Source organism: Mycteria americana, chromosome 5, assembly GCF_035582795.1.
Source record: "Mycteria americana isolate JAX WOST 10 ecotype Jacksonville Zoo and Gardens chromosome 5, USCA_MyAme_1.0, whole genome shotgun sequence".
NCBI classification, from domain to species: domain Eukaryota; kingdom Metazoa; phylum Chordata; class Aves; order Ciconiiformes; family Ciconiidae; genus Mycteria; species Mycteria americana.
In genome coordinates this window covers 10,692,511-10,720,217 of record NC_134369.1, presented here as the reverse complement: position 1 = coordinate 10,720,217, position 27,707 = coordinate 10,692,511, and the positions used below count along the sequence as shown (strand labels likewise).

Sequence of the window (27,707 nt, the reverse complement as noted above, 5' to 3'; positions counted from 1 at the left end):
AATGGTAACTTCATTTTGTCATTTTGCCTGAAAAAAATAGTTTCGGGGAGGATTTTAGCTAGTATTTTACAGCAAAGACTTCATTAATGGCGGATAAAAGAATCATGCTCCATTAAATTTGGAAAACTTATTTGTGCGGGTAAGTGCTTTATGGCTGGATTAATGAGTAACTTCTACTTCAATTAGTTGCTGTTCTCCTGCAGCGTAGTATTTGGGCTGCTTCTTTTTCCCTATAAAAACTCTCCTTGTTTTCACTCAGTCATTTAGCACCCCAAGATGCGCATTGCCCCCAGTAAGCTGCAGTTACTCCTGATGGGGATAGTTTGTGTTACAGAGTTTCGTGCTGTACCATCCACTCTTCAGAAAGGTAGGATGAAAATTTCACATCTAGCTTTAACAGTTTTCTACGTACTAACGGATTTGTTCTTAGGCAGTGACAAGCATGGGAATCAGTGCTGAAATAAAGAAGCTGCACTAGTTTCACCCCTAAGTTTTTGACCCTAAGAGCACGTAGACCTAGACACAAGGTAGCGTTACAATAATTGGTCTAGTTTTCATTCTTTGCTTTTGTTCCAATCCAAGTCTGTAACTGAAAGTTATCTTTTAAGGAATAATTCTTACGAAACTTTTGTCTGATTCCTTGATGATGCAGAATGAATAACATTAAAGAAATATGATTTATAATTAAATAAATAAAATTCAATACTCTCAGATTTGCAGCAGGTTAATGAAGGTCATAGTTTAGCATGTTACCCATGGGCTGCAGACAAAATACAGTGAGTCCTCTCTTCCGTTGTCTTGCATCTTAAACTCCAGAATATTCTTTTTTTTGGAACAATTAATGATTCCAATTGTTCCTGTTTCCTCATGAAGATTTGCTGATTTATAGCAAACTGGAATGGAAATCAGATCTTGGCTGTTTGCATAACCATTTTGCTTCCATTTTAAATTTGCAGTAGTAAAAAAGGGAAATTTACAGCTTGATTTCCTAAATTCTGCAAATCACTTGTTTTTCACTGTAAAAACTCTATTTTGAGCGTCAAAACAGGTGTGGTATCTAAATCATCATAATAAGTTGCTCACTTAAGCAGTCCAAAGCATAGCATTCCGTAGAATGGTATTCTCTTGCTTCAGCGTCCTGCCATGCAGATGGATGTGATGCAGTTCGCAGAGAAATCTCTCATCCGACCAGGGAATGACATTGGTCCTGAAGCAGCCTGTAAAGCAGCCAGGAATCTCTTGGGTTTACAAATGCCACGGAGCAGAAGACTTTAGAGTTTGTCAAAATATAGATAATATAAGTTTGGTATAATATTAATATAAATATTAACTTGTAACTTTTAAACTAATGTTGCATATGTTAGGAGAATAGACTTATTCAATGCTGAAAGAAAAAAGGAAAGTTTTAGTTTGTGAATTTGATTTTTTATTTTATTTATGTATTTTTGCCCATTTCCCCAGTACTAAATTCCTTTTGGTAAAACCTAAATCCTATTTTTAAAAATTTTTTCTCTGTTTCCTCTTGCCCCTTTCCTCACTGTATCTTTGAACATGGGAAAAAGGTGGGTGCAGTGAGAATTAGGAAAGAATGAAAAAAATCAGATAAATGAACTGGATCATTTCTATATAAAGCCTTCTTTATTTAAAAGCTAGGGTAAGTAGCATTGTGTCAGCATTATTGTGAAACTGTAATCACTTGCATCAGCCATGCTAATCATGAGGATGATTGCAAACCCCTTTTTATAGGTCTTGTAAGCTGCATTTTATGGTTTTAAGGTTTCCACATTTTCCAGACAGTGTATACAAGTATTGGTCCTCCGTCCTTTGAATACAGCCACCTATCTGCCAGAACAACAACAAAATGTTCCAAATTTATGGATGCTAAATTTTTCCCAAAGTAGTGTTTAACAGAATTTGTAGTTAAACGTACTAGAGATGTGTTTGGCTTCATTGAGTGTTCATATAGCTTTAAGAAAAAAATACTTGTGGCCACTGCTGGGTTTGGGAAGTGCACTAGAAAGAATTCCTGTTACAATGTGCTGCTTGGCAGAATTGGTTGCTTTGTTTCTATCTTTCTTAAAATACTACCAAATCAATAGGTATCACCACAAATATTTGTTTCTATAAATATACTCCTTTACAAATACATAAATATTATCAGCTTTACTTAGCCATAGTAGATGATAACAACAATGAGTTATGAAGAAATAAAGTTGGCCCAGTAGTAGATGTTCTGGAGGAATGCAGCCACTGTTGTTGGTCATCAAGGTCTGTATGTTGTGCATTTTGACCTCGTTTGTCCAAAATATTTTACGTACAAATGCTGGGTGTAAAGAGATTTCTGAAAGTGATAATGAAACAGTGATGTAGTCCCCAGATAATTCCAAAACTTGCTTGAAAGAGAATGTTGGCATTCAGAAATCTCAAGTAAGCATAGACCTAACAAGATCGTTAATATATACATATACACACGCTTGCTCATGGAAGGTAAAATTTAATATTTGTGATACAATTAAACCAAAAAGTGCTCATCTGGAGACCTTCTGCAAAATAAAGTACATTGCCTTTTTCTTAGCCCAATTTAGCCTTAGTCTGGGCAGTTTGTATTGGGAATTATAAGAAGGTTCCTGTCGTGGCAGAGAGATTGCATTGACCTCTGTGCCAGGCCATGCCTTCCAATTCTATGTTACTAAAAGGTAGAAAAATTTAAATCCAGACTGAATCTTTCCTTCTTTTCCCCCTTTTACTCCTCAGATCCTAAGTGTGGGCAGAAAGTTCAAGAGACAAAACCATGGAGTTACCTTAACCTTTTCACTCGGATTGTTGGCGGAAACCAGGTGAAACAAGGCTCGCATCCATGGCAGGTTTGCACAAGCAAATGTGGTTTTATCTTCAGAACAAAGTCCTGACTTTTCATAGAAATGACAAAAGAAGAAACCAGGGGTATTTTGTGCTTACTGACACTTACGGTGTATCGTTGAGCTCCACTCTGCTTTTATGAAAAGCAGTGAAGCAGGCGGAGAGGACACGGAACCTGTCCTGCTCTCTAAGAAACCTTTGCTTATCATTTATGATTTTGTATCATTCTTTCTGAAAGAGCATCTGTAGGTTAGCCTATTGTAAAGAGGCATGGGTGAAACTACTCAAAAATAGAAGGACACCAAAGGACACCACACCCAGCCCCCGGCTATTGTCAGGCATCATGGATTTCCAGTGCTCCCAGTGACCTGCAAAGGAAAAGTTCTCAACTCACTAGTAACCTTTACAGCATGCCGAGTACCTCGGTGACTCGGCATTTATTACACGTATGTTGCTTTTATCCAGGTACCAAGTCACAGCTGAGGGGAACAGCAAGGTTTAGGATCTCTTAGATTCAAGGACCATTAAGAACGCCGTGAAAGTGTGTTTGCTTGAAATGCAGCGTGTACTTTAGCTATGTGAATCTTCAGAGAGCACATGCATGTACTTCCTCCTTTCTCCCTCAAATGCAACCAGAGCAGATGTAAAGATTTTCTTTATTTGACGTGCCTTCTTTATGTGATGCAGGTTTCCTTGAAACGAAGGCAAAAGCATTTCTGTGGAGGCACCATTGTTTCTGCTCAGTGGGTGGTCACGGCAGCTCACTGCATCTTAGACAGGTATGGATGTGATATTTCAGGAGCAGGCTGCAGGTGCAGAAAAACAGTGGTTGTAAAAGCGTGTGTGTGCTGTAGCATCTTTTTGTGGCAATTATTTACAGGTGCTATCCTTTCATTTGTAACCAATGTTTTCCATGTTTTAACGGAAAGGGAGAAAAAACAAAAGCTTTGAACATCTCAAAAATAATTAAGAATAAAATAAACTTACAGGGATTGGTGGAGACTGATTTTGGAAGTGTAGGTAAAAATCTGTACCTAACTATAATTGTCAGGTGCCTGCAATTTTTTTTTCCAGAGGTAGCAACTGGCAGAGTATATGCAACTAAACAGTTAATGGGTATAGTACTGACCTCTTGCACGCTGATGATTTTCAGCCTTTGTGCAAAAAAGGAAAAAGAAAAAAAAAAGTCTGTGAATGTTGTATGGAAGGAAGGTTTCAGTCCTGATTCTGTAGTGGCTTCACCAAGATTCTAATTCCCTTATAGTTAATACTGAATCTTTGTACTAATGGGTCACCTGGAATTATAAATTTGATCTGTATCTGGCATTGTAAGTGATCACATCTTGGTCAAATTAGCCAATAACTGCAGAGTTTATATTAACTACAGAAGGACAGGCAAAATCTAAATCAGCATAAAGCCTCCTGACACAAGAGTAATTATTCAAGTCTGGTGAACAAATTTGAAGCAGAATAAAACATTTATAATGATTGCTTTTGTATTTCCTTGCTGCACATCTGATCTGGTACTAGAAGCCCTAAAGCAGGATTCACTATGTTTTTAAGCTATAAACTGAGAATGCTAGAGAAGTGGTCTTATTTTTTCTGTACTTTCCTATGTCCAAATCTTCCCTCCTTCTTCAAAAAGCAGTGTGACTGAACATTTTTAAACAGAGTAAGAGGATCTGGTTCCTTAGTGGACCACCAAACCACAGCCAGGAGTGCAGCTAAATCATCTTTCTTCTCAGTCCTTTTCATCTCCCAGTTTCTACTGCGGGTCATACTCAGCTCCTGTTGACTGTACATATTAAGTGCTCTAAAATCCGAAGATGAAAGGTATTAGGTATCAGTAGCAATAACTTTTCTGTTTAAAAACAACTATATTTTTTCCTTTCATTTTGAAGGTTCTGTAGCTGAACTTTTATTTTTCTATTCTACAGGAACCTACTCCAGTACTTGAATGTCACTGCAGGAGAGCATGATTTGAGGATCAGGGAGAATGGCGAGCAGACCCTCCCTGTTAAATACGTCATTAAGCATCCAAACTTTGACCCCAGAAGGCCGATGAACTATGACATTGCCCTTCTGAAGCTGGATGGAGCCTTCAACTTCAGTAAGGCCATAGTTATCTGTGATCTTTTTCAGTGGGGAAGGTAAGGCCTTTGTTTCTCCGGCATGCTGTGAAAAGTCTCGAAACTCAGTTTAAACCCATTTCCCAGCTGTCAGACTATACCACTAAAAACCTCCAGAGTATTTTGCAACTCAAGTGTTTAAAATACCAGACGTAAGTCAGAAGATGTATCAGTTGAATTAAATGGTCTTCAGACTTAATAGTCCCTTGAAGAAAAAGGTATTGTTCTTTGTACGCAGGAGATGAAAATCTGACCAAATAGGTGTCTTTATTTTTTAATCTAAGGTTGTAGGTGGAGATTTCTGCCTCTGGTGAACAGTGAAGCCAGTCAAAGGCAGAGCAGAGCTCAGAGCGTGCCGCAGTACCGTCTGTACCTTACTCACACCCCCTCTGCTAGTTGTCCTCTTTTCCCTTCCGGCAGACTGCAGAAAGGAGCATGGCGTTATCTTAGCGGTGGCAGAAGGCTCCATCTGGGGCGGGGAGGGGAGGGGAGGGGAGGACAACTGCTCATACCTGCGTCCTGGCCTGTGAGCCAGCCATTTCTCAGCCGTACGCTAACTTTGCCTTACGGACAGGTTTTCTGAAAGGCTACTTCACATCAGTTTTACATAATATTGCGGCGCGGGCACTTTGCTCTTCCAAAGGCTCCAGCTCGTGTCACTAGGTTGCTCTTTGTTTGCCCCCACAAAGGTGAGCGACTACGTTTTCTAATGGAAGTTTGGATCATGATAGCAGCTAAGTTGAAGCTGAATGGCAAGGCCTGGGCTGAAGTTTGTGGTGCTCCTGGCTTTCTTTTTCCATTCCAAAGCACTACAAAGTGGAGGCACAGATAAATTGTCAAATGCCAGATTAATTTTTCAGATGCCACAAAAATAACACTAGTTTTTAGTTTAAAAAAAAAACAAACTAAGAAAGGAAGCTTTTTGTTGTTGCTCTTTCAAATACTGATCAATAAAATTCATGTCCATGTGTGGCAGGTTCATCAGTTTTGCCAGCATGTCTTCCTGATCCGGGTGAAAAGTTTGAAGCAGGATATATCTGCACTGCTTGTGGTTGGGGCCGTTTAAATGAGAGTAAGCCACTGGAATTGCTCTTTGACATTCCGGTTTCTCAGTGTCTTATTTCTGAAGCTAAGAGCTTGATTGCATAGGTCATAGGCAGCAGAAAAAACCATCAACTGGTCGTAAGAATTGTAATCTCAAAATGGGATCTTTGCTAGCTCCTATGCCTACTGGTGAATTAACTAAAAATGGATCACTATGATATGTAGACCTGTATTTCAATTTTGAAAAATTTTGAAATTTATTCGAGTAAAACTGCTTATGTACACAAAACTGGATGTTTATGGAACCATAAAATGGCTTGGAGCAAGTTTACAACTCTTCTTTTTTTGTGTGTGTGTGTGTGTGTGTGTGTATTAGCAGTGACATTAAGTTCACCGGTTCACCTTTCAGCATTTCTTACGAACAATTTTTTTTGTATTTCAGATGGACTACTCCCTCAGGTCTTATATGAGGTCAATCTGCCAATCCTAAACAGTAGGGAGTGTTCAAGAGCATTATCAACTTTAAAGAAACCCATCCAAGGCGATACTATAATGTGTGCTGGATTTCCAGATGGAGGAAAAGATGCCTGCCAGGTCAGCTGAGCAGGGGGCCTTGTGTACTTACAAGTGTTTCTCAGAAGCTCAGGGCTCCGTGTGCCTAAGTGAATAAATACACTCTCAAATGCGATATTTGGAGCGTATTTATTCTGATGGGTGAATTCTTTCAAAGGTTCTGTATGGGGCAATGCACTTTATTACACGATTCCATTTTAATTATTGTATGAGTTGTATGACAGGTTCCTGAGAGCATATTTTGCAATATATCCCAGTGCAATAATGCTTGGGGCTTTCTAACCTCAGCACACTTCATAAATTAAGTAGTTAATGTTGCTAAGATCCTAAGGAGGAAAGTAGAAAGTATTGCCTTGAATTGCAGGAAGGAAAGGAAGGGAGATGAAGGTTAAGGGATTGTTCCTTGTCACAGGGGTAAAAAAAAAAAAGCTCCTTGCTCCTTTTTACATGCTGAAACACAACAGATGTGCACCCATGACGGAATTAGTTTTCTCTCTCCCCCTCTTGACAATCCTGACTAAACACAATAAAAAAGCAAGTGTCTTTCTTCACAGCTTTTAAAAATGACTATTCCCTATGTTGCAGGTTTGTTAGTGTGGCACAAAAGGGAACTCAACTCTTTAAGTCTCTCAGTGGTACGCACGCGCTTTTGTAAACTGTGGGTCGTGGGCTTTTCCTTGTATTTTTACAGGGAGACTCAGGAGGCCCTCTTTTGTGCCGACGTAAGCATGGTGCCTGGACTCTCGCTGGTGTGATCTCCTGGGGGATGGGATGTGCTCGTGGCTGGATAAGGAATGAGAAGAAGAAACATTACAACAGAGGATCTCCGGGAATATTCACGGACCTCAGTGCAGTGCTCTCCTGGATTCAAGAGAACATGAGTGCTGGTATTAAGTCTCCACAGTAATGTGTCCCTCGCTTTTGACAACTCCTCTGCCTCATAATAATGTTTCATTTCATTTTATCTTTTTCCAGATACAGCACTTATATTTTCCTCATTTTTCCTGGCAAAGCACTATAGCATTTCACAATGCCTTTCAGTATGTGGTACTGATTGGCAGTTGCCAAAAACAAAATTGAGAGCATTGTAAATGTTTGCTTCTCTTCCACTTCGCCTCCTGCTTGGACTATGTGTGTGTGTGTATTTTAACTTTAAGAATGGTCCTTTTATCCAGTTAGCCTGGTATTTTGTTTTTAAGTGGAAATTCACCAGTTGAAAGTGTCTGAAATTCCATACACACCTCTTCAGAGTCACTTGTCATTTTTCTCAGCTAAACCATGTTGGATCAGACATTTGCCTACGTGGGGAAAAATCATGCTCTTGGAAGTGTTTTTGCTTACTCTGCCCAAAAGGCTGCATATGCCCTCTGTGCAGGGGAACAGCACGAAAATTATCCATCACTTCCGAAGTCATGGAGCTGGAGATATAAATGACAGTCTGTCCAGGGGTGAACTTCACTCAGAGCATTAAGAAAGTAAATTAATATTTTCTTCCAGTTTGGGCTATTTTCATTAAAAGGTATTGGAGATGATTGTGTTAAAATTTATGCAGAGAACTGAAAAACTGAGGAGGGGTGTTTAAGAGGTTTTGCTAGTCAATGATAAGAAAAAAAATTGGGGGGGGGGGGGGGGAACAACTTTCCCATTAGAAACCAGCTTCAACTGGTGATTGCAAAAAAGAAACCCTCATACTGTCAGAGGAAAAATGAAAAGGGTTTAGCTTCTGAAAAATATTTTGGTTTTCAATTCAGAAAAAAAAAGAAGGGAAGAGAGACAGAGTCTTTTTATTAAAAATTTACTAGTTGGCCCATTTTATTATCAGGAAAAAATAATATGATTAGCTATTGTGGTAATGAAAGTGTGTTGGCTCCAATGAACAGAAAAAGCGATTTGGTAGGTAAAGTGAAAACACAATTCTCAAGTGCATTGCACTAGGTTTTGCTTGCTCGCTCTTTTATACTGTCACACTGGTCCAAAAGATCTTAACTGTTATTGCTGTCAGGCTTAATGTCTCTGCATCCCTGATGGGATGCTAGCAGTTGGATTCTGCTACCCTTACCTAAAATGTATAGTATTTACTCAACAAGGACGTAGAAAGAGCGTACTGTGCTGCTCAGACTGAGCAGTGGCCTATCAATGTACGATTAATTCTGTAAGTGGCTACTCCAGAATTGTTTATTCCGAAGTCAGCATTGCCTGAACTTGTAATTTTGTTTTAATTCTAAGCCTAGTTTATTGTAGGCACTATGTCCCCAAGAAGCCTTTAAGTTTGCCTCAGTGCTAGCTGTATAAAATTACCATTTCACATGGATAAAAATAAAGCCTACATTGTGAATATGAAACTACAGTAATTTATTGTTCTTTTTCCACCCCCTTCCCTACCCCTCCTTTATTAGATCTGAAAATGAAAAGCTCCACAGGTGAGTACGGTATTTTTTCAGTATCTTCTATCTGTGTGAGAGCATAAAAAGACCCCCAAAATAGTCTGATATATAATCTATGAAGGAAGAAACGTGAAGAAGCTTGACTCATCAAAGCACTTTTAAATGTATACTTTAAATATATACTTTTTTCCTCCTGGTTCTGTAAAAAGACATTACTTATGTAGAGTTGTACTTATGTACTGGTGACTTCAAAAAGGAATTTTCCTTAAGACAGCTACATATATAAAGCCATAGTTTTATTGAAATGCAAATAAAATTAATGGGAAAAATGTAGAACAGAACCTCAAGCAATGCATGAAATCTAGTTAGTTGATTCTGTATAAAAATATAGATTCTAAATAGAAAGTATGAGGTAAATTAGTAGTACTTTTGCTCAGTCTGTGATGAATCTAGCTACTTGTCTGGTGTCTATTTCTATGAATAAAATGCAAAAAAAACCCCCACGAAACCAAACCCCGAATGTGACATGTTTTAAAATTGAAGTCTTACTTTGATTCTGCCATGTTTATGTTCTTGTTGGACACTCTGTTCATCTAGGTACAAGTTCACATAAAGACACTAGAAACAACTCTTGTGAACTAGATCTTGAAATTTTAATGTTAGTAATCTAGAGTGAGATTTCTCAGATGATAAATGAGCTTGAGCACACGGTCAGTTTGTATAGACTTGCTGTGGCCAGTGAGAATTGGGTATTAGGTTTGTGTCTTTTTGAGAATTTTTACTGGTCTTCCTAGGACACTTCAGGTAAGATAATCTTATAAGTACATGATTCCTTAAATTTGTTTTCATATACGTAGTTGTTGATAAATGTCTTACTGGATTACCTTGGAAGGAGAAAGAAAGGCAAGAGGAGATAATTTTTGTAAGTAATTGTGTTTCTAGCGACACTTATCTGGAGAGGAAAGCTTCTGCTGCTTCTATTAAAGTGTCTTTAATACCATATTGTACTGTTGCAAAAGTCTCCTGCTGTAACATAGCTAAGGATGTTATTACAAATGGGCTGCAGTGAACACTTTTCTTATGTCCTGAGGGATGCATTTTTCCTCCCTGAAAAATATTTATATTGAAATCCTCATTTAACAAATAGTTTCTTTAAGGTAAAAAGCAAGCACTGCCATTTTTACAATAAAATATGATAGCGCATTGGGAGTGCTTCATTTTTGCTCCCAAATTACGTGTTTTAAAACTGACTTACCATAATTCCACATAAAAGAGAGAAGACAGAAGACCCAGCATCAGTCTGCCAGCAGAAACAAGGTACAGCTGAGCAATCTTGAGTCTCACAATATTCTCTAGATGTTTGAGCTTTTTGGTGGAACAGATGATTGCATACGTGTCAAACCTGATTCCTTCTATTTTGTTTTAACTCTACAATGCAGCATTTTGTAGCATTCAGGATGGCAAACTCCCTGACAGTGAAGGAGAATTACATTTTCCTGGAAGTCCCAAACAGTTCTATCAAAACGATGAGTAAGTAGACAAAACACAGTTTTTCCCCAGAAACTGTTCCCCGTACCGGTGTAGTTGTTTTTTTGTGGCAGTTTTGTGAACGGGAACTAACTTGTTGTTCCAGATTGTGTGTATGGACTCTGTTTGTACCAGAAGGGAATTATATATTGCTTCGTTTTTCCCACTTTGATATAGAGCCAGAAACATTTTGTGACTATGATTCTTTATCAGTCTATTCAAAAGACGACAGACTTGTTGGTGAGTTGCCATCTCCTTATTCTTTGAAATAATCTGTCAGTGTACTCTTTCATTCTAACAGCAAGTACACCCAATGAGGACATTGCGGTTGATTCTGTTTTACTTACGTTTTCATGATGAATACATTGTGACATATGATCTAAAATAAAAGACAAAGAGTATGGGAGGAGAAAAAAGAATGGAAAATGCCTGGTAGGGAACTGTGTCAGCATACGCCTTTCTGGTGTCAAGGATTTTCAATTTTTAATAGTGTGCATCTATTTGGTCTAATGGATTAATAGGGAATGTAGAGGAACGAATAGGCAATTTCCTTTTCATCCTAAAATTTTTATAGCTAAGTACTAAAAATGGTACATGCAAGTTTTCTCAAGTGACTAAAGACTTGAAACAGTGATTATTCTCTAATATTATATTTCAGGGAAATTCTGTGGAGGAGATCTTCCACTACCTATTTTGATTGGCTCCCATAGTCTAAGGCTGAAATTTGTTTCTGACAACAAGGATTATGGAACTGGTTTTTCCATGACGTACAAAGCTCTTACACCAGATATTCTTCCTGGTAAGTCTAAGTCTAGTGATGTACCTGTCTGCACTCTTCGGTGATGACCTGAAAAAAATGTTCAGGAGAAAATACAGCAGAAGAAGCTCCTATGATATTTCTACGTGGATGATTGTATGAACAAGGTAAGTGTGGTTAGGCTGCCGTGTGACATTGTGGAGAAACTGGGATGCCAGAAAGAGATGGGATAGATGCTGTTGAGAGAAGCCCTCCTTTAACTTTGCCTCTTCTCCATCCACTTTATACAAGATCTCATTTCCTTCCCTGCTTCCAGAATGTTTGAAAACTCAATTAATAAGATTAGTCAACTAAGCAGAATTTCCAGATGAAAGCTGCTTTGCTAGTCCCAAGCATGCTTTCATGGAGGGGCCCTGAGGGAGGCAGCTAATGCTAAGACATATGTCGTGAAGAATTTATTTTAGTTTTGCGGTGCAGAGCGGTTCACCGTCACTAGGGAGCAGGCCCAAGGGCCACCTGGTGAGTCTGGACAATCCCGTCACAGACAGACACCTGTTGTTCCTGTTTCTGCAGCTTGTCCAGCTAGTTTCTTTCTGTTGCAGCGTGTAAGGGCAGAGCGTAGGGAGGAACCCTCTCTGAGGGGCCTTGCCACTGCATAGCCCATCAGGAAGACATGTCCTCTGGTTGTGTTTTATGTCTCCACTTTCCTCTCCAAAGAAAGTTGGCAAATGTTCTTCTGACATCCCCGTGTCCTGCTCTTCTATCAGCCCACACAGGTACCTGTGCCTGCAGTGCACTGCCGGTAGCCAAAGGGGAATGCTATAGTCATGAGTTGAATTGCTCTTCTGCCTGGGAACAGACTAAAACTTTTCTTTGCATCTTTTTCAAACAGAAGGATTTGGCTTGCTGCTCTTGTCCTGTTCTCTTTGTCAGCTGTGTGAAAGCACCACAAGAGTTTTTCTGGATTTAAAATTTTTTTTGTGAATGATTTAATAGGAATCACAGTGCCTCCATTTTTGTTTTCCTGGATTTCCAGATTCTGGCTGTGAGTCCTTAGCTGTCCTTTTTGAAGAAGGAGTGTTACAAAGTATGCACTATCCAGAGCGCTACAGCAACATGGCAGACTGTCAATGGATTATTTGTGCGCCAGAGGACCATGTAATCAAGGTATAATATGAGCCCTTCTTGTGTCTACAGAATGGAAGTGGGCACCATTGAGTTAACAAGAAACTAGGCAGCTAAGGACAAGCAAGGCCAAGCAACATAAGCTTGAATAGTGCTGCTGGATGCAGTTAAGAGAAATCACTTTCCATCCCAAAAGCCGGACAGGTTTTGATTTCTCCTTTAGGTTATAGTAAAATAGGATTTCCTGGTTTAAATTTTATCATCATAGATTCTTCTAGCAAATGTAATATGCTATGTATCACCTGTGAGAGGTCTGAATGTCACAGGGACCAAACCCTAAAGGAATCATTGAGAATACTGAAGACCCTATTATAGATCTTTGAATTGTTTCTGTGTGAATTTAACAAGGTTCACTTTTTCATTTTTTATTTAAAGCTTACATACCAGTCTTTTGAAGTAGAAGAGAGTGAAGATTGCTCTTATGATGCCGTGACTGTGTATGAAGATGTGGGAAAAGAGGAGGAAATTGGTTTGACTTTTAGTTTTTGACATATTTTGGGGATGACCGATTTCTTTTATGACTTTCACTAGCCCTGTTTTACTGTCTAAAATCAAGTTCACCTCTAGAGTCTCAGGTGATGTTATAGGAACTAGTTTCAGTACCGTGAAAAATACTTGCAGGTATTACTGCTTCTGTTCCACTTAGAGGCAAAAACACTTTGAACAGAACAGTTTTGTGTATTTCAATTCTATCTGAAATGCAGTTCTGAATTCATGTAAATGAAGAAAAGGGCATAACACAATAATTTGTTTTTATAGTAATGATCGCACGCAGAAAGCACCCAAGAGGTCTCCTTTTCAGAGGCCGGTTGTTCTTCACTCCAGATGAGCATTCATGTAATTCTTACCACCTTGCTGGAGATTCCCCTGGCTTACATTGAATGAGAGGAAGACCTGTCCCAATCAACTGATTTCAGCATTTGCTTGATGCTGGTGCTTAGATCAGCACTAGCAGATGCTAGTGCTGAAACACTAACAAGGGGAAATCACGTTTCCAGTGTGTTCTGTATGCAACGGGAACCTATGAGCGTGAGTGCTGCAATAGACTCTTGTGAAATAACGCAAGAGTCTCCTTGTTCTTATGAGATAATTACTGAACAAGGACAGACTGTCAGGAATAATAGAACAGTCTTTCAGCCTCAGTCTGCTTATCTCTACTCCTCTGTTGTGCATAGTTATTTTTTACCCTCCTGTGTGAGAGCTGGAATACACAGAATATTGGGTACTCACTGTTGAAAGAGAGAAGGATGAAAAAGTACATGTCAATCTGCAGTGAACCTTTGCTTTCTCATCTTTAGCTAAGTCTTGTGGATTTGCCCTACCAGCACCTGTTCTAAGCTCCTCTGCTATGATGCTGGTTGTCTTTCACTCTGACGAAACAGAGACCTTTGGAGGATTCAGAGCTACCATCTCTTTTGTTCATGTAACAGGTAATAGAAGTAACTTGGGAAACTGCCTCTTGGGGCAGCACAGAGGGCTCTTCAGTGAATCTGGCTATTCAGAATTAGGAGATTCTAGGAGATTCTCATCTAACAAATTGTTTCAGTGAAAAGACTGTATTGGGAACCTATTGAGGCATTAAACAAAGGGCCTGTTGAGTGGGTGAAGAGAAACAATGAATCTACCCAAAACCTCAGAGTTTTATTTTGTGTAAGAGTATTTTGGTACTTTACTACCATGTGAAGATGTAATAGTCCAGATCCCTACTGTAGAAATCTATTCCTTGTACAAAAATTATAATCAAGGAAATAAAAGTGATTTTGTAATAAAGATATCCCTCAAAACAGCCTGCTAACACATTTGCTATTTTCATTTGTTAGATTTAGATACTTTGAATTCAACTAGTGAAGAAGAATCTGAAGATATGGTTATGACTGAAGAAAAAATACAGGTTACAACAGGTAAGCCAACCTGAGTTATATTTTCTTCGTGGGAATAGGGAGTACCTTTTTTGGACTATAATTTAAATGGTGTTTTCTCCAAATATTTAATGGATGCAGCGGTCCCAGAATTTTTCATTAAGATATTTTGAGGAAATAAAAAGATGAATAGTAACACTTCTATGCTTTGGCTTTAGAATAGCAGGACCTATTTTTTCTTGTTTCCTTCATCTTGTTAAGTCATTTACAGCAATGCAATGACATTATTTCAGCTTGTATGTCAGTTTACACCTACTTGCTTTGGTGAAAATAATTGCAAAGAGTACAGGGTAGTTGAAAATAATGACCAGCATTTTAGAACTTCCCTTTTTCCCTCCAGTCATTTATGGAGAATGGGATAAGTCCATATTCATTGTAGGTTTGAGGCTAAAACTTTTGAAGGTAAGCAGTTGCTTTCATCGTGGTGAAGCTCTGTTTTTGCTAAGATCATCTTCTTATCCTACCTCTAAACATTTGGATCCTTTGTAATGAGGGAAGTTGGAAGATTTAGCAAACAAGGGGAGGGGAGAAGCTTGAGAAGCTGTGGGGTAGCTCTTAAATGGACTGTTCTTTCCTTCTCCAAATCTTAGCCTTTGAAGACTTCTTGAGACATCAGTGCTTTCTGTTTCAGATGATATTTGTGGAATGCCTTCAAATCAGCCCAGGTTCATCTTCAGTAGGATAATTGGAGGTGAAGAAGCTGTACCATACTCATGGCCTTGGCAGGTCAGTGTACAAATTTCAGATGAGCATATCTGTGGAGGAGCAGTTCTTGCCAAAGAATGGGTTGTCACAGCTGCTCACTGCTTTAATTCTAAGTAAGTACACTGGGATGAACCCTTCCCTGGGAACGTCTGTAATTGCATGGTGCGTCTCTGCAGCGTGGTGGTTCTGCCCAGGGTGGCTGGCACATTTTCGGTTACCACCTACTTACAGCTCACACTGGCACTGGATTCTTTTGCTCCACATACATGTAGTAGGATCATAGTGGCTACTAAGGAAGTAAGCAGCTTGCTTCTGTAGGCTTGGTTTTCATTCAGATCAGTTTTCAGAAGAGATGACAAGGTACTAACTCTTAGGTCACTTCTTTGTGTTTGGGTCATTTACAGAGCATGTTTTCATCCAGGTAGAATCAACCTATCCAAAAATTTAAAAATTACTGAATTTGTGTAGATTTTGGAGGACATACAGGAGGCTTTTGTGCACAGGTTGATGCCATTCCCTTATTAAGAACCTACCAGTCTGTAAAATCAGATTACATGGAAATTTTTCTGTCTTTATTGAGAGGAGACAAAAGTAGTCTGTGTGACTTTCAGACTCTTTAAAATACTTTCTAAACTGCAACTTGTTATTCATCTCTTAGGCTGAACACTACCTGTTTTAAAGTTCAAATTAATCACAAGTACACTAATTTAAAATTCACATACATTGGGTCATTAAAGTATTTTTAAAAAATCCTCACAAGATTGTTGATAATTAGGTATTCTGGCCTGTTCTCAAATAAAGTTGCAATTACTTGAAAATGAGGGCAAGCTTTCAACAGCCCCGAATGCCAAAGATGCTTAGACATCTATATTCTCTATTTCTTTGATTCTCTTCTCCACTCCCACAAAACTGGGGATCTGAAATGCAAGTGCTGTTTTGGATTTTGGACTTTGGCTTCTAAGTTTCTAAATATTAGTTTGCAAAATTTTATGTCAGGAGCATTGTTGCGCTGTGTTGAAGGTACTGCTTTAAGAGCCGTATTAAGGAGGAATTCTCTATTGCATGTGCCATCACATCAGAATTTGCATACGTGGCTTAATGATTCTACACAACTAATTTCATCAGGGAGTTATGACAGTTTTCAGGCAGTGAGAGGGTTTGGTTAAGAAACCAAAGGGTGAAATTTTTATTGCATTCCTTTATATTATTTGACAGGTAGTAATGTTTTAGAGGTCACCCATTTTTTCATTAAGAAGGTAGGGACCAGCACTGTCCCTTGATGATGTGAACCATGCAGGCCTCGTGTTCTGCATCAGGCACCCCAGTCCTTATAAAAGTGACCTTTCTCTCAGTTCGCTATGTGTTTGAGAGATCCTACTGCCTCATCAGGAGAATATTTCATGATCCCCAGAAGTCAGTGGGAAGATTTCCATAGATTTGTATGGGAGTATAGGCCTCAGGAGTTGTTGGCCCAGGAATATGTAGGGCCCTAGTATCTATTTTGGGTTGTGGAGATTTTAAGATTCACAGGTTTCAAGTATGCTGTTATACCAGCCTGAGGATGTAATTAGCCTTTTTTTTTGTTGTTATTATTTTATTTTATTTAGGGAACTATACAGAGACTTATGGATGGTGGTAACAGGACTCCATGATCTTAGAGAGCAAGAATACAGACAGGTACTGTAAGTTCTGCTTAATAATAAAATATAAATCAATCTTGCAAAATAGTTTTTAATGTAAATGCATCTCCCAAATTGTTCATGATGCAGCAATCTAACAGCCTACATGCTGACCTTAATCTGCATTTACACAACAGCTTTTGTGTGACTGTCAGAGAACTTGTATCACCACAGATCTGTGCCTTCACCAGTAATGAACTCCAAAGCTCCGTATCCTGGAGGATGTGTGAGTGAGGAGTGTATTGTCTCTCAATTCCCTGGTGACTCTTACTAAGACAGAAAATTGGGGCACAACATTCCACTTTGCTCAGACTGGACAAATGTTTTTCCAGGACCCTCTTCCTACACTTGCTGAATGGAGTTTCCTGCATGTTCCCTGATCCATGTCCAAGAAGCATAATCTTGACTTGTTAATATAAGAAAGCTGGTGGCTTCAGCAGCTGCTTTTAAATGTTTCCTCCTCTTAAGGCATCTTGCATATGGCCTGAAAATTTATAAAACTGAAGTTACGTAAAGACTCACATTCCCAAGTCATTCAGAAAATGTCAATGTCCTTGCTTTCCTAGAAAAGGTCAGTAAAGCAGTATATTATACATCCAAGTTTTAACAAGACCACTATGGATTCTGATATCGCCTTACTGCAACTGGCCGAACCCTTAGAATTCAACCACTACGTGCGCCCAGTGTGCCTCCCTGCCAAGGAGGAGGCGGTTCAGCCCTCGAGGGTCTGTGTTGTCACAGGATGGGGTGCACATGAAGAAGGTATGCTACATTTGCTATTTGGAAGGTTGAGCATGCTGTAGCTGTGTTTTAAGTACTATGTTCTGTGTTGTAACATTCATTCTGGCTATACATTAGTTTCTGGAGAACATTTGTGTTAAAAGGTTTTCACTTGTGTAAGCTCAGCTAGACATGCAGGGAAATAGCTGGGAGGAAAGAAATCAAGTAATTTAGACTGAGACCGTTTGAAAAGGGGAAGAGTAAAGCTTCTTTCTGGAATCACTAATTCATGCCTCTACTGGTTTCTGAGATGTCTTTTACTTCAAGACAGAGAAAAGGGGAAAAAACTGCATCAGCTGGAAGTCCCCATCCTGGTGCTTGACACATGTCAGAGCTATTACATAAATCTTCCCAGTAAAGTAACCCAGAGGATGATCTGTGCTGGATTCCCTCTGGAAGAAGGCAAGGACTCATGCACAGTAAGTTGCGCACACCACTGTTGCCTTCTGACACTTGGGGTACGGCCAGATAGGTTCTGAAAAGGGGGGTGTTAAAACCTCACTAAGGGCTGTTTTCTTGCAAACAGGCTGTAGGTGATTTACAGTGAAAGACTCCTTAATAGTAGGATTTTAATTACCCATATTGCAAAAAGAGGTACTTCCCTTGAACACAGGTTATTTCTTTCTCTGCCTTTTAAAAACAGAAACCCCCAAACATATGACCAGCTGGGACCTCTTGTAGCTGAACTGATGTTTTAAAAACATGAGGAGTGATGTTAGCTCGTAACAAGATTCCTTTGTCCATGTGCAGGGTGATTCTGGTGGCCCGTTAGTTTGTCCTTCAGAAGATAACTTGGGATTTTACACCCTTCATGGCATCACTAGCTGGGGCCTGGGATGTGGAAGGAAGAGCTACCCAGGAGTATACACAAATGTTGGTGTTTTTGTTGACTGGATCAAGCAGAGTGTTAATAGTAGTGGTATGTATGAAAAAAACCAATTAAATTAAATTTGCTATTGCTAGATGCTCAATTCGAAGTCTTTTCCAGGGTGCCGTTTTTATATTTGGATGTCCAGCACTTCCTGAAATCTTGGCTGTTTAAAATATGCCTAGCTGAATGCCCAGAAACAGACAGATCTAAATCAGTAGCCACTTCTGAAAATCTCATTTCTTCCAGATGTATCGTTATTCCCTTCTCTATTGCATTTCTCGTGTTGGTGAACATGTTTTCCTTACTACTGCTTTGCTGCTTTGTTTCTCACACATGTCAACAGCTGAGTCCACTTCGACAAGTTTAAAGCCTGCTTCTGTTGATGATCTTTGCAAAGTTTACCATTTTATTTTTCTCCTTTTTGTAGATCTCCCCATTTTCATGGTGTGACCGTCAAAAGAGCAGTTCTGATGGACCACATTGTAAAACACTTCCAAAGCACAAATGTCATTGAAAGCAAAATTTGGTGAGAGCGTGTTAGTTCATGATTGGTGAACAGATTCCAAAGTAGCTGATACTTACCCTGGTGAATTTACTGCTGATTTACCCGAGTTGAGACTTTGGCTTTACATGCGTGTGCTTGGGGCAGACACAAGTTACTTGCAGACTTCTGACACTCTGATAACCAATCTTAGAAGGAAAGAGAGGGAAAATAAGCCACCATATACCATATGCCCAGCATGTCCTTGAATGTAGTACTGGAGAGCATAAAAATACTGCAGAAATGAGATGAAATAAGTGCCTGTGTAAAACAACTGAAGGGGCAGTCAGTCATCCTTCCATTAAGGTCAATGAGAGTGGTACCTCTGGCTCTGAGAGGACCTAGGCAGTGGCAGTAGTAGTGCATCACTGAGGGCCAGAAGAACTTTGTCTAGTCATTAGTGATGTGAATCAATCCAATTGCTGAGAAAAGGGTATTTTTTTTATACAGTTCCTTTTTTAACAAATTGCATGTTGCTTAAACAGATAGAAGTGTTTGAAATGACAGGTGTTACAGGCCAAGGGCCTTTGGCACCATGCAAGAACTGACATCCTAATTAATCTATACCTGTAATTTAGGAGGTACTGTATAAGCCACCCACTGCAAACTGAGCACATTTAGTTGTAAATAGCAGTTTGTGTAATGCCCAAATGGCTGCTTACACAAGAAATTGTGATGACAGGCTCCAATGAGCTTTGCAGGCTGTTCTGTGCACAGTCTTAGTGTTTAGAAACTAGATCAGTATGATAGTACAATAGGTAGCACAAGCATAATCCTTCTTTGACTTAATGGTCCAGAAAATAACTAGAAAGTAAATAAAATATCTCATTTTGTTTCTGTTGATATTAATGGCAAAAATCTTTAGAGATGTGTTTCCTATACATGCATTTGATGCCAGTAACCCTACTTTTTTGATGACATTAGTTTAGAACTTCTGATTTTTTAAAGATATAATTTTATTCTGTAGCTGGGGAAAAAAATAATCTCTCTACCTTTATTCCCAAATGAATACGGTAAACATTTTTCACCAGTTTCTTCTCTTCACTGTAAAGTTTTAGGCAAAAGCCCACAAAGTAATCTGGAGCATGAGCTTTCTGTGAAACTATGAAAATACTTCATGGTGGAAGGACTATGGACAAATTCAGATTAAGTGTAAGGCACAGCTGTATTACATTATTGATAGAGTATGCTTGTTCTATCTTTGAGAAGCTCTTTGAAGAGGTCTTCAGAGAGCAATGGAGGGAAAATATCCTTTGTAATTTTTCATTATGGAAGTCTGTTAATGTTCAGTTATGGTGGAAGTTGCTATTAGCTAACTATGTCAGTTTAACTATGCTGGGAGCAGCTGTATCTAATCACTTGGTTGCTATTCTGTTTTGCTTAATGGGAACAAGATGACTTAAAATACCTGTAAAGTTTTTATCTGCTATTAATCTAATACAAGGATATCAAGTGGGTGTGTTCAGAAGAATAAAAGGGTGGGGGGAGAACTACAGGTGGTATCAGCTGTGCTAGCCCTATTGAATGCAGTGGTTATATGCTGCTAAATTCATATATCTTTAAAAAATTTCCTTTCATATATTTGGAATGCTATCTTAAATTATTTGTATTTGATTGTTAGGGTACTTACTTTTTTCTTGACTGCATGTTGTTGACCTTTTGTGTTTCTCCTAGTATGGTTTTGCAAGTAGTCTAGTTTTGCTTTTGTTTGATGTATCTTTTTAGCCTATTGTAAGCTGCCAGTATCTTTTAGCAATAATGTGCAATGTTTTGTGATGCAAATGAAATCTGATTTAAAAAAAAAATAAAAAATGACTTTCAATGGAGTTCATGTAATGGAATTGTATTTTAGTTTTTACAAAATTTATATGAAGTCCACTTTAATTCTTGACAGTTATATGAGGCTTTCCTGAACCCTACAGTCAAAAGGTAGAATACTAGTAGGCTACCTGAGTACTGAGGTAGGCTCAGGTTCCCTGCGTGCTTAAAATCCGGATATAAACCTTCTTCTGTTGGCATGTAAGTAAAAATATCTTCTTCTTTTTAATGTTACATGGAAGCAAGTGAAGGCTCATTGCATTGTTCATTGGCACCATGCTAAATATTTAGAATAAAAGTCTATGTCCAAAAATATCTTGTTCTGACCTTTGGTTAACATGAGCATCTGTGACCGTAAGTCTTCCTGCTTAGCTCTGAAACGGTAGTCCTGCTCTGTACGTGTGCATGGGCACGCATGCTGGGAGTCCATCCATATTGCCAATGATGCACCTAGACAGGCTTTGCAGGAGTGGTTATTAGAGCATTTTTGTAACTTTTGCTGGAAAGGGGAGATCTTAATCAGAAAATAGAAAGTATATGTCCATTGTCAAAGCATGTCTGGCAGTAGTACAGAAGAGGAAGCAATTGTTGTCTGAAATCTGGGTTCTGGCTATACAGCCTGACAAAAGATATTAAAAACATTGTTGACCTCTGACTCTATGGCATTACGTCTGTGAATTCTTGGTTCATAGTTCTTTTACTTTGCCATCTCCTCCTTTTCCAGCCTAGGACAGCATAGTGGCTTACTGAGTCGTAACTGTTCTCAGTTGCTTGCACTCCCGTGACCTCCCCGCTGAAGCCAGAGAAGCGATAGCACAGCAGCATGGGATCCTTCCTTAGATGTACTCTGCCTGGAGGTATGCATGCCATGTGTTTCCTGACGCACTCTCTTTCCAGTGTGGGTCTGCCCAAAAGGGTCTGACAATCATAGTATTTAGATGGTACTGTAGAACTACATTTGCATGTGGTCTTCCCAGTTTTCTTCTCATTTCCCCTAGCCTTTTTTCCTTTGTACTTTTTAAGGACGAGTGGCACAAGGGCAGTTTTTTCTCATTTGGGAATCCATTTACTGTCAGGTATTGGATGCAGAGAAAGACTGTTATTTCTTCAGCTGAAGTGACTAGACTTGGTTCTTTACATGCTTTCAAAAGAGTGAATTGAGCAGTAACACCAGAGGAACTGTGGATGTTACATCTGTGTAAGACAAGTTAACAAGAGGAAAGAATTAGGCTTGGTACTTTGAAGAAAAAAAGACTTTTCTATAGACCAAAACCCTGCCTTTGACTCAAAAGAAAGGAAATTAATCAGCAAAAATTGAAGGTGCATTAGGAATAGTTAATACAGAACATAAGAAATATCTCTAAATGTTTCTCAAGCTCTACAAAACCCCTTACTTGCCTTTATCTTACTAACAGCAAAGAAGGAATCTTGTTCTTGAGGGAAGATTAATGCTTCCTATTGATAGTGCAATTCAGAGAACCACTGGTAATTGCATAGCGGTGCAATTATTAGTCATAGTAAAGTAGACAGAAAGTCCTGTCTTGAAAATAATAAAAAAAAAAACCGATAAATTCCTATTTATCCTTCACTTATTCCTATTTATCCTTCAGGATAAATTCTGACTGAGAGAGCTGAATGTTTCTTGTCTCTATTATTTTTGTTCTGCTTTATTCTCCTTGAGTTTCAGAGCCTTTTGCCACATGGATAATATGGTAGATCATTGATGAAAGCAAAATATGTAAAAGTTACAAGCTGTACCATTACCATATTGTCAGACCATATGAAGTCACAGCACCTCATGGGAGAATCTAGCTTGTTTAAGCATGGAGGATGGGTCATTCAGCCTGGAGATCCTGGGCTTGGCTACGATACTCTTGAGGATAGTGGCTCTGTGTGACACTGACACAAGGAGTTAATTTACTTCAGAAATGGGGCTGTAATATGTAGCTCTGAGCCTCTCTCTGTTTTCAGCAGCCTGCGTAATAGAGTTATATTTTGGTAGTGGTTCCCCTGCTTTTGAAGTCAGAGGAGGAAAGCTAATATTAACAAAAAATTTAAAAAGTGTGGTGGGGTATTAATTCTCTGGTCTTCCATAGTCAATACTTCAGTAGCACAGGAGACTGAATGTATTTTTCTTTCAGTCTCTTTACAAGTCACATAAAATACAAGCATTCCAAAAACTAATAAATCAGATTTATTATCTTCTCCTTGTATCACCCTCTACAGCTTGGCACACTGTGACATTATTCCTGGCATTCCTTCCTTATCTGTAGGTTTGATCAGTTTGTTTTCTTCCTCCTGACAAAGATGTGTCTGTGTGATATGAGCATGCTTTTATTTTAAATAACTTATTTTGAACCTTGCGGTAGGGGCTTGGACTTCAAAGTCTTGTATTTTCTTTTAATTTACTTTTGTGTCTGTCACCAGCTTGTGTGCTCCTGTCCTACACTCTTTAGAGGGAATACCAATATTCAGTCTCTTTCGTTTTGTTTTTAAAAGCAATTTGAAGTCCACAGATAGTAAATACTTTGTTAGTGCTGCTTGTCACAAAGTAAAATTTTTGGCCCAGGGGATAGGAAAGAACGTAGGAAATAATTTCTGTTCCCCCAGTCACACTAGCTGAACCTCAGCTTTCTTGCCCCCACCTTTCCCTAGTTAATTGCTTGTTTGCCAGTAGTTTGCAACACAGACTGTGGACTGTACATGCTGTCTGCAGAGAAAGTCACAAATGCAAAGCTAAGCAGCCAGCAGCGTCTCTTGCTGGGTGTGCTGGCATTGTAATGCAGTCGTGATGTTGGTGCAGCCTTCATGGCCTGTCATTAGAATTGTACCTATTGCAGACTTGAGGGAGGGTGTTTGCGTGTGAAGATGAAAGATGCCATCTTTACCCGTGAACCTTGTATGGTTAGGTTATTATAAGGTTAGGTTATTATAAGGTATGGTTAGGTTATTATAAGGCTGCATGCTATTTCTGCCTAGAGGACTTGAACTTTGTTATTTTACAGGACAGAGTGAGGCAAACTGGGACTGGACCAGAACTGCATCACTGTTTTCTGTTGCTGAACACAAAGGCAATGAGAATTGAAGTAAGGGAATGCGGGGGAAGAAAAAGGACTGTAGCCAGTGAGTGTCCACTCTAGGTAACTGGATTTTGTGGCTGGTTTTGTCCCACTGTTTTGTGCAAAGTGGGTCTGGTTGCTTGCAGTTGTCAGCGGTGTAAGTGGGGGGCTGCCATCCTGAGGAGCGGGACCTGCTGTCCGAAACGGTCCCGCAGTCCTCTCTGCCAGCGAGATCTGTCCAGCCTGCAGGACACGGGAAATGCTGATAAGCCGCTAAGTATTCCTAAATATGCGTTAGCTTTACAAAATGGACACTTCAAACGGGAATTCGTCTCCCAGGGTAACCTGTTTCAGCCCGGGTTGTGAGAGGAGCGGGGGTTCGAGCAGGCGTTACGCGCCCTCTGCGGACATGCCCCGGTCCCAGCCTCCGCCTTCCCCACGCCAGCGCCCCGCCACGCGTGCCCAGCGGCTGGGCAGCAGGAGGCGGAACCCCGCGGGAGCAGCTGGGGGCCGGGCCGCTGGCCGGCGGGGCGGCGCGGGCTGTGGCGGGCGGGCAGAGGGCGCAGGTGGAGCGGTGGCTGCTCGCCGGGGAGCTGCGGACGGCCGCGATGGAGGCGCTTGCGGTGAGGGGCCGGGAGGGAGGCGGCCGGGGGCAGCCCCGGCGTGGGGCCGCGTGCGCGTGTGGCGGGCTGTTCCCCCGACCGCCTGCCCTTCTCCTCGCAGGACGCCCCTGTGGTGATCGCCGTGGCCGTGGTGGCTGCATCTGCCCTGCTGCTGCTGCTGCTCAGAGGGACGGGGCGGAGGAGCGGCCTCGTCACCTTGCAGGACCCCCTCGCTAAATACCCGCTGCGGCTGGTGGACAAAGAGGTGACCGAGCGCCTGGGGCGGCCTCTCGCGCGTCTGAACCCCCTCCCTCGTCCCGGCCCTGCGGGGGGTCGTGCCGGCCGCTTTGCTGCCCGTCGGCCGGGGTGGGCAGGGGCGGTCGGTCCGTTGGCCGAGGGGAGGCTGAGGGGCGGTCGGTCCGTTGGCCTGGGGGAGGCTGAGGGGCGGTCGGTCCGTTGGCCTGGGGGAGGCTGAGGGGCGGATGGTCCGTTGGCCGAGGGGAGGCTGAGGGGCGGTCGGTGCGTTGGCCGAGGGGAGGCTGTGGGGCGGTCGGTGCGTTGGCCGAGGGGAGGCTGAGGGGCGGTCGGTCCGTTGGCCTGGGGGAGGCTGAGGGGCGGTCGGTCCGTTGGCCGAGGGGAGGCTGAGGGGCGGTCGGTGCGTTGGCCGAGGGGAGGCTGTGGGGCGGTCGGTGCGTTGGCCGAGGCGGGGCTGAGGGGCGGTTTGGTCATGGGCTGCCCCAGGCTTCGGGGCCAGAGAAGTGCACAGGGCCCTCAAGGGGCGGCTGTGAATCCCGGCCAGGCTGCAGTGTTTCCCTAGAGGAGCAGGATTCTTAAAAGTATTTATGCTTACACTATGGTTTTACGGTTGTTTCAAGAAGACGGTAGACTAATTTCTTTGCATGTTTAAATCCTAGTTTAGAGCTGTGTTTGTCCCTTGATTTCTGTCCAATGTGCGTCAGTGAGAAGTAACCCCAACAGCCTGTGCTTCTGCATGTTGTGTCTTGCCTGATCTTTGGCCGCAAATGATGAAATGTGCTCACTGGCCTTGGGCAATGGAGGCTTCCAGATTGTCTTTATGTAAAGGTGTTGTAGGGATTGCACAGACAGGCAAAAGTCACTCCTTGTGGAATTAAAGAGGAAGAGACTTTGGTTCTAACACTTCTGATCTGATTAAACTTTATTTTTCAAAGTTATTTCTGCTTCCCTTCCTAGCATTTGGCTTGCATGCTAACAAAGAACAGGCTTACTAAAGCATATCGTGCTGAGTAGAGTTTGAATTTCAAAGCAGTGGTGATGTTGACCTCATTCTGATATTGTTTGCTTGTTTTTTAGGAAATCAGTCACGATACTAAGAAATTCCGGTTTGGGCTACCTTCACCAGATCATATATTAGGATTACCTGTAGGTAAGTAGTGAAAACACTTCATTACATGTATTTCTGTTTTTAGGATTTATAACTGTACTCATAGCTCTGTGACTTATGACTGTTTGGGAATGTAATGCTCAGCAAAGCAAGGAGTTAAAAGCTGCATCTGAATGCTGCTGTGTCAGAGAGAAATGTCAGATTTCCCAAAGGGTTGTATTTCTGATCTTTTGTGTGTGCTTTGTTCTGCTTGCCTTAAATTGTGTGGTGGTGTTTAGAACAAGAACAGTGAAACTGAACCGAGTCTGTTGAAATTCACCACCAGTCAGGATATAAGCAAGAATGGTATCTGTCAAAGCTTTTTCATATTTCTTATTTGCATTCTACTTCCATCTGGTGCCCTCAGTTTATTGTCACCTGCCCTAGCTGCTTTTGACGAATACAGTCACCCTTGCAGATGAGAAAGAGAACAACTCTTCTGACTGGGAAGCTTGTAACTATTCTGTGCAGAACAAAGGGGAAAATACCACTACTGTATATAGAAGATGCTGCAATATTCAGAGCCTTTTCTGTGCATGCACTTACATTTGATTTACATACATATGTGTACAAATTTGTCTTGCTTTCTGTAGCATGAAGTTCATTTCAGACTAGGATTAGCACAGTCTTCTTTCCTGTACCCTGCAAAACTGATGGCATTGAACCTTGGACCTTGAATTAATGGTAATCTATGTAGGGGAAGGTCTCCCTTTCTGATCTGCAGATGTAGCCCTGTTTGTGCTGTACTATTGTCCTGGTTTCAGCTGAGATAGAGTTAATTTTCTTTTTATTTTGCTGGATTTGTGCTGAAAACAGTGTTGATAATGGATTTGTGCTGAAATGCTGATAATGTGCTGATAATGGATTTGTGCTGAAAACAGTGTTGATAATACAGAGATGTTTTAGTTGTTGCTGCACTGGTCAAGGACTTTTCAGCTTCCCATGCTCTGCCAGGTGCACAAGAAGTTGGGAGGGGACAGAGCCAGGACAGTTGATCCAAACTGACCAAAGGGCTATTCCATACCATATGCCGTCATGCTCAGTATATAAAGCTGGGGAAGAAGAAGGAAGGGGGGCACTATGTTTTGCAGTTTCCCTTGCTGTATGGCAAGTGTCAAGGTCTTTCTCCTTCCATGCTGTGTGCAGGTCTTTCTTGCATATTGCTTGTCAAGGGCAGCATTCTTTCCCCACATTCTCTTCTGGCTTGTATAGGAAAGTGTAATTGAACTGTCCACGTTAACTAGACAAATTATAAACGAATTGAGATGTTCCCTGCAGTGCTTCTGTTTATCTGAACTTTATTCTTAAGAATTTAGGAATAAGATCCTGAAACCGCATGGGCCATATTACTTCCTGGGAGATTCCTGCCTTCTACTTTTTACTACAATCATTTTGCTAAATATAAAGTGTTTTCTGCCAGAACTGTTCCTGCTTTTTGTTTTTCCATACAACTCTCTAGATTAGTGCTGTCTGGCTGAGAAGACTACTCCTGGCAAGGAGTTTCAGTTCTTTTAATCAGCAGAAAGAAATGGGTGCCTTTTAGAGTCTGCCTCTTGGAGCATTAGGTTGGCCAAAGAGCTCTCTGTGGACAGCAGCTTCCAAAGCTGTGGAAGCCGCAGCGTTACAGAGGCAGGAGTTATGGAGAAGGAATATGGCCCAAGGCTTTGTTCTTGATGCAGAATCTCTGGGAAGTTTGCTCTGAGAGATTGCCGCTATTAAACCGTAATGCTTATTTCTTTGCCTATGTGAACCGGTGTATCCTTACTTTCACTTCATAAATGAATATGAGAATAGTAGAACCTAAAATATAGAAAGCATTTGAGAATGAGCGACAAACTTTCTATATCGCTATTTTACTATAAGTTTCCTGCTT

General features: G+C 40.7%; 2 protein-coding genes across 5 annotated transcripts in view; both read left to right on the top strand.

Moving 5' to 3' along the window:
* The window catches only part of OVCH2 (ovochymase 2), a 34,662-nt gene extending 13,905 nt beyond the window's left edge, over positions 1 to 20,757 (top strand). The window contains exons 3-23 of the mRNA XM_075502093.1: positions 260 to 367; positions 2,755 to 2,864; positions 3,547 to 3,638; positions 4,797 to 4,969; positions 5,965 to 6,060; positions 6,475 to 6,626; positions 7,297 to 7,492; positions 9,002 to 9,025; positions 10,429 to 10,519; positions 10,623 to 10,756; positions 11,175 to 11,315; positions 12,310 to 12,440; positions 12,834 to 12,927; positions 13,757 to 13,888; positions 14,279 to 14,359; positions 15,009 to 15,195; positions 16,690 to 16,759; positions 17,328 to 17,523; positions 17,809 to 17,960; positions 18,292 to 18,460; positions 18,840 to 20,757. Coding sequence (XP_075358208.1) covers positions 277 to 367; positions 2,755 to 2,864; positions 3,547 to 3,638; positions 4,797 to 4,969; positions 5,965 to 6,060; positions 6,475 to 6,626; positions 7,297 to 7,492; positions 9,002 to 9,025; positions 10,429 to 10,519; positions 10,623 to 10,756; positions 11,175 to 11,315; positions 12,310 to 12,440; positions 12,834 to 12,927; positions 13,757 to 13,888; positions 14,279 to 14,359; positions 15,009 to 15,195; positions 16,690 to 16,759; positions 17,328 to 17,523; positions 17,809 to 17,960; positions 18,292 to 18,460; positions 18,840 to 18,862 — 2,535 coding nt within the window. The 5' untranslated portion in view covers positions 260 to 276 and the 3' untranslated portion in view covers positions 18,863 to 20,757. The remainder of the gene's footprint in view (positions 1 to 259; positions 368 to 2,754; positions 2,865 to 3,546; positions 3,639 to 4,796; positions 4,970 to 5,964; positions 6,061 to 6,474; positions 6,627 to 7,296; positions 7,493 to 9,001; positions 9,026 to 10,428; positions 10,520 to 10,622; positions 10,757 to 11,174; positions 11,316 to 12,309; positions 12,441 to 12,833; positions 12,928 to 13,756; positions 13,889 to 14,278; positions 14,360 to 15,008; positions 15,196 to 16,689; positions 16,760 to 17,327; positions 17,524 to 17,808; positions 17,961 to 18,291; positions 18,461 to 18,839) is intronic.
* A 3,547-nt stretch (positions 20,758 to 24,304) lies between these two features.
* CYB5R2 (cytochrome b5 reductase 2) overlaps positions 24,305 to 27,707 on the top strand; it is a 38,725-nt gene continuing 35,322 nt past the window's right edge. For 2 of the 4 annotated variants that reach the window (XM_075502089.1, XM_075502090.1), the window contains exons 1-3: positions 24,306 to 24,453; positions 24,554 to 24,697; positions 25,765 to 25,837. In XM_075502089.1, the coding sequence (XP_075358204.1) occupies positions 24,439 to 24,453; positions 24,554 to 24,697; positions 25,765 to 25,837 (232 nt within the window). In that variant the 5' untranslated portion in view covers positions 24,306 to 24,438. Of the gene's footprint in view, positions 24,454 to 24,553; positions 24,698 to 25,764; positions 25,838 to 27,707 lie in introns of all 4 variants that reach the window. The other 2 variants (XM_075502091.1, XM_075502088.1) reach the window with 2 other exon arrangements.